Consider the following 12,451-nt stretch of genomic DNA (forward strand, 5'->3'; position numbering starts at 1 on the left):
TCAACCGTGGGAGACAGAAAAGCATACATGAACAGGACAGACACCGGTTTAACAATATTTATAGTTTATTTACCATTTTATATACAAGGACATCTGAGCTGAATGTAATGCTTAATGTCCATTCCCTATACATTAAGATCCAATTTCAATTACCTGATTAGACTAAGGTAGGAATCCATCACATACATTCACCCCTTACATTTGAATCACATACAATTCAGCTTTTTAAGGGTAACAGTTAACATGTACAATGTGCAAAATTGTAATCTTAACAATTTTACACATACAATAACAGTTCATCTACAATACTTTTCAATCAAATGTTTCTCTTTCAGTCATTAAAGTCCCGCTGTCACATATTAATGTAATCCCGGTGAACTGAGGTTAAGTTGTTGTTGTTCTTCTCTATGGCACGTTGATGATGTAATGGGACTTCAATACAACTTCTCTTTGGGAAATGTTGAAATACTCAGCCAGCATATTACATTTTGGCAAACAACCCTTCAAAACCTAAATAAGACAGACTGTTTCACTATTTAGTATTTAGACAGAGAAAGCACCCATCACCAGTTTTGAACACCTACTGGTGATCCCTAATCATATTTCCATACATAAACCAGTATCAAAAGTATGCTGTAGTATTATAGTATTACATAGTAATATCCGGCATATTGTGTCTAAAAGCCCCAGGGTTAAGAGTATTTACCATGGCTGGTCTCTCCATCAGAGTTATATTTGGAGCTAGCTGTGATGACAGTGACACGCAGCTGTTTCTGTATGGAGTTTCCACACCACGTTCACATACTTTGTCTTCCCCTGTAGAAATTGAATAAACCACGGTCCTGGGGACCCCAAGGGGTTTTTGCCCTAACACTACACAGCTGATTCAAATAATCAACTAATCATCAAGCTTCGATAATTGGAATCAGCTGTGTAGTGCAAAAAACAAAACTTGCACCCCCTGGGGTCCTGAGGGCCGAGTTTGGGAAACGCTGGAATAACCCATGGACCAGTTTTAAGATGAAATCATTTGGAGACATCACATACCCTAAAACACAAAATCACTCAACCTACAGTACGCCTTAAAAATACAACAGTCAGACCCTAGAAAACCATGCAGACATGCACAGACACACATTGAAGGGCTGGTTGACACACAGAGGTTGTGTTGCAGCATAGTCTTTAGGTGTCCTCAGTGGTGACCTCCAGCTTCCTCTGAGGGATGTAAACGGTTTTAGCGCCCGCCGGCGCCGTGTGTCCGTGGCTGGTGGTTACCACGGTAGCCAGCGGGGAGAGGGAGACAGGGGTGTGGAAGAAACTGTGCTGGGGGAGGGCCGTCCCTTTGGGCGTGGTCATCTGAAGAGGAGGAGAGAAAGATGACGACAGAGAAGTTAGTTCGCAGATGTTTACAATCAACATCACACCTCGTTTATATCAACAGTGAGGCTATTTACCCAAGCACTGAACCAGCAGCATACCATTAGCAATTAGGGAGGGGTTTGACTTTGACTGTTTGTGTGTGTGTGTGTGTTAAGCTTATTGGCTGTGTGTGTATGTATGCTGTATGTGCGACCCAGTGTTTGTGTGTGTGTAACAGTGTTTGTGTGGATGTATGTATGCAAGCATGTATCTCACCTGCTGTAGGCTGATTAGCGTGAGTGGTTGCCCGCCTGGGCCGGTCATCTGATGTTGGACTGGCACGGGGGACATGGGCTTAACGAAGACCATGCCGCCCCTCTGATGCAGGCCCAGGTGGGGAGGCAGGGGGCTGGGCATGGAGCTGGGGTGCTCCGGGGTGTGGGCAGTGCCAGGCCCAGGGATGAGGCCCAGGTTCTGCAGGGTGAAGTTGAGGATGGCAGGGCTGGGGCTGTGGAAGCGGTGCCCCTGGGCAGAGAACGGCGAGGCGGGGGGAGGCCTGTGGAGGGGGAGGCTGGTGGGGGTGAACTCCTGGATCGGGGGAGGTCTAGAGCCTGGGAAGGAGAGAAGGAAGACATGTTAATTTGTCATAAGATACAGATTTCCTATTTTAATTGAGTTTAAGTCATCTGATACCGTATGCTGTACTCAAGGTCCTCACAAAAAAATTAACTAAAAGACAAATTTGCGTTAGTGTGTGTACCGACTGTGAATAAATGTTAAAGGTGTGTATACCTTGAAATACTATATACGTGCCCGACGGCTTCAGTTCTCACTAATTACAATAAATCACCTCCGTTTTCACTTCAACGTTCCTGCCACCAGGGGTGCCCCTTGAGTCTGTTGCTATTCGCCATTACTATGGAACCCCTAGCTATTAGCATCAGCAGCCATCCTGACATTGCTCCGCTAAACATGGGCAAGGTTGATCACCGCATCTCGCTCTATGCGGATGACATCATCTTGTTTGTCTCACGCCCCGAAGAGTCACTTCCACCGCTGTTGGAGCTCATCGAATCATGTGGAGAACTCTCTGGGTACACCATTAACTGGGATAAAAGTGAATTCATGCCTCTTAAAGGCGACTTAAACCCAGAGTTCCTTAAACATATACCTTTTAAAATCACAAGAGACAAAATTAAAGATTTAGGTGTTGTCATCCCAAAGGACACTAAATTGATTTATAAATTGAACTACCTCGCCATGATAGAGAAGTTGAAGCGCAACATTGACATTTGGAGAGTGTTGCCTCTATCTATGATAGGCCGTGTTAATGCTATTAAAATGGTTACACTCCCCAGATTCCTTTATCGCTTTCAGAATCTGCCTATATTTTTAACTAAAGCTTCTTTCAAATCCTTGGATTCTATTATCTTGCCTTTTGTGTGGTGATACAAAGTACACCGTATCTCTAAAAAACATATAATCAAGCCCAAAGAATTAGAAGGCCTGAGTCTGCCACATTTTCAGCATTATTATTGGGCAGCAAATGCTAGAGCACACCCCCCACTAACTGACAATACTTTTCTATTCTGGAAGAGAAAAGGCATTACTACTATCGCAGACCTCTACATCAATAATACTTTTGCCACATTTGCACAGTTGAGGGAAGTGTACGATCTCCCCGCATCTAACTTCTTTCGATATCTTCAGATAAGAAATTACGTTCGCTTAAATATACCACATTGAGGCAATTACACCTGCCCGCGTACTGTATATTTTCATGAACCTCGCCCCTGACTCCAAGAGTATTTACAGCATATCACTCTGTATCCACACAACATTTGAAGGAGACCTGGGAGGAAGACCTTGGTATGGAGATTACTGATGACAGTTGGGCCGATTGCCTTTGAGATATTCACAAACTTCCGACACCAACTTATTCAATTCAAAGTGATTCACAGACTACACTATTCCTGTACCAAATTACACTTGTTCTACCCCTCGGTCTCTCCGATATGCCCCAAGTGCAAATCTGCTGAGGGTACCCTGGGTCACCTCTTCTGGTCATGCCCCAAACTGCACACATTCTGGCAGGATATTTGTAAGTGTTTCTCAGAAGTATACAGCTGTAACCTCATACCAGCCCCGGACACTGCTGTTTTAGGCAGGTAACAGCACCTAACGACTTTAACCCACTGGGAACAGAAGACTGTACAATATGGCATGGTTATTGCAAAAATAAACATGTTAAGCTTTTGGAATAAGGAGAACGTACCTGTTTCTAAAACCTGGTTAGCTGAAGTCACCAGTTTGCTACATACAGAAAGGATTCGACATGATATCTCTGGCAGATCTAATACATTCGTTAAGATATGGCAGCTCTTTATAGCGTATCTTTCACGTTGTGATGGGCAACACAACATACAACCTGCAACCCACCCTGATTCACAGTAATTATTTTTTGTGCCGAGCGTAATCCTTATACTGTACAGTATGTCAAAAATAAATGAAGCAAGGTGCCAATTCCTTAAGAGCAATGTTGTGTTCAGTTTTTTCTGTCTCCAGTTGGGGGGTATTCTCAATGTATTGTTTGCTGTCATTATCTGTCTGTTTATGAAACTGAAAATCATAAATAATATATATATATATAAATAAATATATAAAAACGAAGGTTTGCATACCTGCAGTGGGTGTGTGGTAGATGTTGTAGGTGGGTGTGGAGGCTTTGCTGCTCTCTGTGTTGTGGAGGTCTTTGTAGCTGAAGAGGGACTGCTGGGAGATAGGGATCAGGTAGCCAGTGGGGATCAGAGTCTGGAACAGAGTGAGAGAGAGAGAGAGAGAGAGAGAGTGAAAGAAAATAGTCATTAACACAGCATTATGGATGTAACGATTCACCGATATGCATCAGTCCCAGATTCAAATGTTTAAGATACAAGTGCGTCGGTCCGCAGACCCCAAACCGATCCAAATGTAGCATGCATCGGTCAGAAAATCGATTCAAACGTTACGAATCACTGGTTCATAATTTTTTTGGCCTCTTAATACATTCTTTCTACCTTCCGAAAATACCTCTTATCTTGTGTCGAACTGCATGTAACTATGTTGACAGTCATTGATCTACAAGTAATTTTGCATGCCGAACAACTCCAGGCAATATCAGTAGCCTAGTCAAACTGCGCACTGTGCCCAGCTTCACGTGCTGACCAACGCGAGTTGGTCTTGCAAATCTGTGTGGCACCTTCAGCATTCAAATGCTAAAATGGCTTGCGTGATATTAAGATTGTGACACCCTATGTGATTTGCTAGGTTATTGTTATCTATGCGCTGTTGAAAATTGTGTTTTACCGGAATTAAAAGTAAGCTACCAGAGACAACTCTCATCTGGCTATACCTGCTGAACGGGGCTTACAATAGATTTAATTTGGATTATTCAGGTTCACCATCAGCAATAGTTTTGCTTTAACCAATCAGTATGCCAAACATTAGGAACACCTTCCTAATAGAGTTGCAACCCCACCCCCAAAAAAACAGGCTCAATTAGTCGGGGCATGGACTTTCAACAAGATGTTGAAAGCGTTCAACAGGGATGCTGGCCCGTGTTGACTCCAATGCATCCCACAGTTGTGTCAAGTTGGCTGGATGTCCTTTGGGTGGTGGACCATTCTTGATACACACAGGAAACTGTTGAGCTTGAAAAACCCAGCAGCGTTGCAGTTCTTCACACAAACTGGTGCGCCTGGCACCTACTACCATAGCCCGTTCAAAGGCACTTAAATATTTTGTCTTGCCCATTCACCCTCTGAGTGGCACACATACACAATCCATGTCTCAAGGCTTAAAAATCCTTCTTTAACCGGTCTCCTCCGGTTCATCTAAACTGATTGAAGTGGATTTAACAAGTGACATCAATAAGGGATCATAGCTTTCACCTGATCAGTCTATGTCATGGAAAGAGTAGGAGTCCTTAATGTTTTGTATACTCAGTGTATATGGACATTTTATTTTATATACAGGGCAAGGTTGCTAATTTCATAACGAGGACAGCAATCACTTTTGCGAGGCGCACTGCACGGCCGAAGCGAGAGAAGATCACTCCGTAAAAATGTCCACCCGGTCGAAACCATTCCGATTTTGAGATGGGGGTGAAATATATTCATTGGCTATGTCATAGCTCATTTGATACATTAGTTTAAAAAGTTAATTAGTGCCCCCCCCCCCCCCCAATCTGATAGTGGTACTGGGGTGGTAGATGCCTAGTCTCCCTTATGGCTCAGCTAAGGTGCCTACATAGTACATACACCAGAGACATATATCATTTACACACACACACTCAGAAGTAATCTCAGACAGATCCAGCTCATGAGCTCCATCAGCAGCAGATTTTAATTTAGACTTCCCAGGCTGGGGCCGAGCTCCCTGCCATCCAGGACCTCTATATAAGGCGGTGTCAGAGGAAGTCCCGAAAAATTGCCAAAGACTACAGCCACCCAAGCCATAGACTGTTCACTCTGCTACCGTCTGGCAAACGGTAACGGAGCATCGGCTCACGGACCAATAGGCTCCGAGACAGCTTCTACCCCCAAGACTACTAAATAGCCATAAGACTGCTAAATAGTCAATTAAATGGTCACCCGATCTATCTGCACAGACCCTATCTTGCACTGACTTTATGCACACTCACAAGACTATACATCCACACTAGCCTATATACACACTCTCACACAAATCCCACACACATTCACATACTGTACATTACATACGCGCACACATACATAACACACACACTCATCCCGACAACACAAACACGTACACATTATATTCAGCTGCTACTCTGTTCTTATTTTACTCTTATTATTATCTATCTTGATGCCTGTCACTTTACCCTGCCTTCATGTACATATCTACCTCAATTACCTCGTACCCCTGCACTTTGATCTGGTACCGGTAATCCATTCTTGTGTATTTTATTCCTCTTGTGTTATCATTTTGTAAACTTTGCATCGCTGGGAAGGGCTCGTAAGCAAGCATGTATGCACTCACTAACTACGTCGCTCTGAATAAGAGCGTCTGCTAAATGACTAAAATGTAAATGTAAAGACTTCACCTGTTGTTTTCGGCGCAGGTGACAAATAAAAAATGTGATATGAATGTGTTTATGCAACAAATGTTTGTGCATCGAATCGATTCGTTCTCTAATCAAACCGAACCGCAGAGAATCGTTTCAAACTAAAACAAATTGTTCCTGTATCGTATTGGAGCCCATGTATCTAGATACGTATTGAATCTTCTCGAAAGGGAAAGATGCACATCATCCAAAGATACTATACACACATAGCATCAAAAGTCAAGTGTTTTCTGTTATTACCAGTATTGGTATTTTAGCTATGTGTGTGTTGTTTCACCTTGTGTATATGTCTTGTGTGTGTTGTGTGTTTACCTCTGTGTGTAGGTGTTGGGGGGTCAGTGGAACAGCTCTGACTGGCGTGAGCCCTGCCTCGCTGTCTGAGGTTGCAACCTTCTCCTCCTTCTCCAGGAAGGTCTCCAGGTTCTGCTCCAGTGTCTGATTGGCTGCGGCGGCCGCTGAGCTCCCAGGGGTGTTGACGAACTCGGGGTCCAGGTGGAGGGCTCGGGGCGAGGGACGGTTGGAGAGGAGACCCCCGCGACGCGCCTTCAGACGCGCCTGGAGGATCTCACACAGCTTAGGAGACGTGTCCTGGAGGAGAGGAGAGGAGAGAAAGTCAGGTGGGTTAGCTTCGTATGACTGTTGCTATAACTATGTATCAGGCTTCTTTATTTGTATGACATTGTCAAAGTTCTCTACTAGTGTCACCTCACATTCTGGTCAAAGTAGGTACAACTGAGCTGCGTAGAGGCAGAGGTAGAGTGTAAAGAACAGGTCTTACCCTGGTGCTGGGGTCAATCCTCTTGGCCTTGGAGGGGCTTCCCTCGGAGGGTCTCTCTGAACACACACGTTTTAGTGCTGAGGGGCTGCTGGTTGGCAGCTTGTTTGTAGCAGGCGAGTTGCCTTGCACTGTGACATCACTTGGGCTCCGCCCCATCTGATCCTCGAAGGTCATGGAGCGCACGGCGAGACTGGTTGGCTGAGGCCTGGTTAGGGGGTGTGGCCTGAAGGAAGAGGGGTGCATGTAGATGGCGTAGGGTCCGCCTCCCTGGTGTTGGGGCAGCAGCACAGGGATGAGGGGTGAACACTGGGCAGGGTGGAAGGACATTGCCCCAGTAGGCTGGGGGGTGAACTGTGCCTGTGGGGTGAGGTGGACAGTGCTGGCACGGGATTCTGTGGATGTTAATACTGGCGGCTGGGGAGCTCCTGGCTTTTTAGCAGCTTTCTGTTGATGAGCTGGCACTGCCTCAGTCACATTAACGGCAAGCTTAGACGTCCTGTCAACAACCCTGGAACGAGGCAAGACTCATTGTAACATCTGACAGTCTGAGTTGATGTTAACAAGGAAATGTAGCACATTTCTGGTTTATTTAGAAGACTAAAAGATACGATACCGCAATGAGAATCAGGCAGCACTTACTTGTTTGATTGCTGGTCAAGCTGGATCTTACAGATGGCCGCTAGTTGGGCCATTTTGGTGGGAAAGAACTCGCTGGCCGAAGAATCATCTGAAAAGAAAAACAGAAGCTAATTTAGACACCAACTCTCAGGAAAAACATCTGAATACTCCATCTCCCCGACTCTAATGTCTAGATATCTCCCAGGACTTACTCTTGACAGGGCTGGTGGGAGCTGAGTTGATCTTGCGCCGGTCTTCCTGGATGCTCTTGGCCAGTTTAATGAGGGAGGGGTGGCGGGTGAAGCTGCGTTTGCTCCCCGGAGAGGAGAAGAGATTTTTGGCACAGTTGTCTACGGAGGCACGAGACTCAAGTGTCCTCTTGGCAGTGGTCTCTATGTTTGAAACACAAGAAGACAATACTTAATCTGGTGAACTGGGAGAGGCAGGTTGGACACCATTACAGGTTAAATGGTAACATAGCGACTGACTTACAAAGTCCATATAAACCACTAACTTGTATAGAAAAGGTTCAGCATAGCTTCAATGGCACAGAGTACCTCTATATCATGTAGAAATCGAGGACAGTGATAGTGTTATTATGTATGGCAACCCCTTCAAGTGAAGTATTATTTGGAAGACAGTGTGTTCTGATGAGTACCTACCCTTCACATTGGGGAAGTCCTCAGGGCCGGTCCACTCGAAGGCTGGCTTCCTCCCTCTCTCCTCTGTCACATGGACCTTCTCTATCAGCTTCAGGCTCCGCAGCACGTTGGCTATATCATACAGCCTGCGGACCTTAGCTGCAAACACACAGACTCAAACATTAGACTCATCATCACCAGATAAAGGTCTTAACACACATGGGGGAGCATCTCAGTGTGCAGAATCTTACTTATTGCACCAACGACACTTTTATGATAAATCTTGTGTATCCTAGCTAGAAATGTGCTGAGAGAACACATTTACTAGTTAGTAATTCTGTTATACACAGACTTCCACAGGCTGTGCCAGAGGCATGAAGGACGGTTTTGCCCTTATGGGCTCAACACTCACTCTTGAACTTGCTCTTGTCCTGATCAGCTACCTGGTCCTCTCCAATGAGGATCCTGGCAGCCACCTCCAAACTGACCACCCGAGGTGTGGACACCAGGAACAACATGACAAACTTCTGGCTCATTACCCTCAGAGACTTGTCCTTCCTGCTGTTCACTGAGGCTGGAGAGAACACAGGGGAATAATAGCATGGTTATTACATAGCCAAGACCATGGTCACTCGGTTCAGCCCACTAAAACAAGAAATATCTACAGGGAAAACTTTTTTTCTACAAAAGCCTTGCAGTACAGACTCAATCAATTGCATGCTACATATTACAAACGATTGTATTAATATCTCTTAATCAAATTAGGTTAATCCTGGCCTCTCACCTGCTTTAAACTCCACCCCAGGAAGCTCCACAAAGAACATCTCCTTCTGGCCCTGTTCTCCTCCTCCCTCCACCTCCTCGTTCTCCTTCTCCTCGCCGTCCGAGTCAAACTCCTTTTCCAGGCTGCGCTGGCGGATCTGCTGCATCTGTTGCCCGTAGCGGTGCTCCTCGCCCACCTGCCGCAACCTGGCCAGGGTCTGTGGCAGGTTAGCACGCCCGTGCCACGTGTAGCGATTCTTGGCCAGTCGGCTGACCATGTGCAGGCTCTCTAGCACGTTCATGATGTCATAGATGCGCCTGCGCTCCACGTCTGTTCGAACAGAGAAGAGAGAATGTGAGTTGAATGAACAGGAGTAAAGTGGTCTTGTTTGTATACTGTCTGTCTATAGTTTTTAACTGCTTATTTACATCACCAACATATAGGCCTAAGCTTAGGGAATACATGCTGAATGTATTGCATTCTTTAAAACTAAATTAGAAAATCTAAGGGTAATATAGCTTGACTATTCTGAGATGGGAATAAAGAGAGTGGAGAGAGAGTAAAACAGGACATACTAAGCTCTGTGGCAACATCATCCAGACTGATGTCGTTGTTGAGGGCAGGGTTGGGGTAATCTGGGTAGCGGGCCAGGAACTTGTGACAGAGCAAACCCAGACTCTTCTCTTTTCTGCTGATCTGTTTCTCCCCTTCCTCTCCAAGTTCAGAGTCCTACGTGTGAAAAGGAAAAATACCAAACAGGCAATCAATACATTTCTAAGGTATTAGCTGCAGACTCATTCATATGTGTGTGTGTAAGTGAGTGCGTATTATTTTACCATGGCATCCCCTCCCTCAGGGTCCATACACAGCTCTTTCTCTCGGTTCCTGATCTCAGGGCTGGCAGCGCTGATCAGCATTTTCAAATTGGAAGTTGGGGTCCAAGGCTCACCAGTCCCAGTCTCCCTTCCTTTAGTTGGGGTCGTAAGGGGTCCCATGTTGGATTGAATCTCTGTTAGCACAGTGCCTTGGGTAGATGCTTTCCTTGGGGTTTTTGTCAGTGCTTGTGGCTCTGCAAAGACATTACCCTGTTGGACAAAGTAAATAGCAATGATGATTTAAGGATCACTGGATGTCATGGTTAGAGTTAGTTATGTAACGATCAGTCATATGCCCTTGAACATACCCTAAACAGAATCTGCTTTACAGCATATGAACTACTATATAAAAACTAAGATAGTAACCTGGATAATTTTTTTTAAATAACAGAAACATGTAGCCAGCTATGACTAACCTTGTGGTTAGAGGTGGTGGTTTGTGTTTTATGTCTCAGATTCTGGGACTCGGGTAAAGTGCTCGACATTTTCCACCTGCATTTCAATCAAACACAGGATGTAAGACTGATATTAGCTAACAAAAAAGCAATGTCTAGCTAGAACAATAACAGTTAACGTTAGCAAGCTGATCAATGTATTTGATTCATTTAATCCACGTTTCACAAAATGTTATAGGCTTAGTTAGTTACCTTTTCTTAACTGCATTATATTTGTTCGGTGTTAACATACTAATGATATAGCTAGCAGCCTTGCTTCTAATTCAATCACATTTACCAAATAATACCGTGCCTCTTGGTTGATTACCTAGATGAATGTTAAAAATCGAATCTAATCAAAATATCACAGTTGACGCTTCGCGGTAACTGACATGCACTCTATCGAATGATCAAGCAAAACGGCTTCAACGACACGCCTATTTGCGGAAAGTAACCAGTAAGAATAAAGCGGGAGATGACCTCAAGGAAATTCGGACGGTCCCGCGCAAGCAAATCTTTTTTAAAATCTTGGCGCGGAATGTCCAGACATAGTCCAATGACACAACCCGGAACATTGAAATGTGACACACATGGATGACTTGTGCTGCTTTACATAGCTTATAGTGCACGAAAGCAAGTCAGCATTAATTAATTAGTGTAAAAAAAAATTGTTACACGTTAATAAAGGCTGGCAGAACAAATTGTACGCTTTCCAATTAGTTTGTTAGCCAGCTAATGAACTGTTGCGCGCGCGGGTTAATGTCACCACTACACCCGTTTCTAATAAACTGGCTCGCTAGCTATAGTTATGTCTTCCAAAAACAACTGTTTTTTGCTAGCTACAAGTCACAAATAAGCGCCTTAATACTTCATAAGAGGTGTATTAAATATAATGTTAGAAACTACAAATGCACCTTTATTTACATGAGATCCCATGCAATTTGGATCGCAATAGCTAGCTGACCAGCTAGCCACGTACAGTAAGGCGCGGGTTAACTCTATGCTCACTAGACTCCAACAAATTGTGTAAAGTACAGTAGGTAGCTAGCTAAAGATGGTGAATAAGATCTGACTGACAAGCACAGTCCCATTAAGATAAATTAAGAATACAACTATATGTAGTTACTTACCCACAGATTACATTTGTGCCCCTCTCAAATTCTTCTTTGCACCCCCTTGCGAAGTCAAGCAGCTAAAGCCATCGGTGATAAAAGTGTACTTTGCTATTGGCTGACAAAACAATCCTATTATCTGGAAAAAATTAGAAATGTTGTCAATGTCCCCACGCAATTTCGGAACCAGACGATCAGCTAATTCACACTAAAGGTTTAAAAGGAGAGCCATGTAGTCATTCCCCAAGTGAGTAAAATAGGTTTATTTGAGGTCCCGCCTAGTTTTACGCATATAGCATGCTCAACCAACCCCCCGCCCCGACCTTGCACTTCCCCCACCGGATAGAGCCAACCACGGCGGTGAAACTACTTACAGGCGGAGTGCTTGATCCTACGAGTTTACATTAAACGCTGCACGGATATCTTGCCAGAAACTTGGGATAAACTCAATTAAGTTTAGGCAACATTTGCATTATTTGGCAACCATTAAATTAGGCTACGTCTTTTTCAACAGCTTTCCATTGTTTATTTTGCACACATTTTGGCGAAGAAGAAAAAACAAATATACATCAGAGGTGGCTGGTGGGATGCACTATAGCAGGACGGGCTCATTGTAATGGCTGGAATGGAGTTCTAGAACTGAGTCAAACACCTCAGACATATTGAAACAACATGTTTGACTCCGTTCCATAATTCCATTCCAGCCATTACAATGGGCCCGTCCTTCTATAGCTGCTCCCACCAAC

The 12,451-nt window shown here is 44.4% G+C and overlaps 1 protein-coding gene across 1 annotated transcript; it reads right to left on the minus strand.

The window, feature by feature from the left end:
- Window positions 1–1,182: 1,182 nt before the first annotated feature.
- On the minus strand, window positions 1,183–11,748 carry LOC311127886 (transcription factor E2F8-like; the record flags this gene model as incomplete). The annotated part of the gene is made up of 14 exons (XM_084159784.1): window positions 11,724–11,748; window positions 10,576–10,651; window positions 10,121–10,369; window positions 9,860–10,013; window positions 9,306–9,614; window positions 8,934–9,095; window positions 8,543–8,680; window positions 8,093–8,272; window positions 7,902–7,989; window positions 7,263–7,770; window positions 6,797–7,072; window positions 4,041–4,170; window positions 1,636–1,970; window positions 1,183–1,356 (listed from the first exon to the last, which is right to left on the minus strand). Exons 2-14 carry the CDS (start codon window positions 10,642–10,644, stop codon window positions 1,183–1,185), a joined length of 2,772 nt encoding a protein of 923 aa, XP_084015910.1. The 5' UTR covers window positions 10,645–10,651; window positions 11,724–11,748.
- Between the last annotated feature and the right edge of the window lie 703 nt (window positions 11,749–12,451).

The sequence above is a fragment of the Coregonus lavaretus genome, assembly GCF_964263955.1.
Source record: "Coregonus lavaretus genome assembly, chromosome: 4".
Classification (NCBI taxonomy): domain Eukaryota; kingdom Metazoa; phylum Chordata; class Actinopteri; order Salmoniformes; family Salmonidae; genus Coregonus; species Coregonus lavaretus.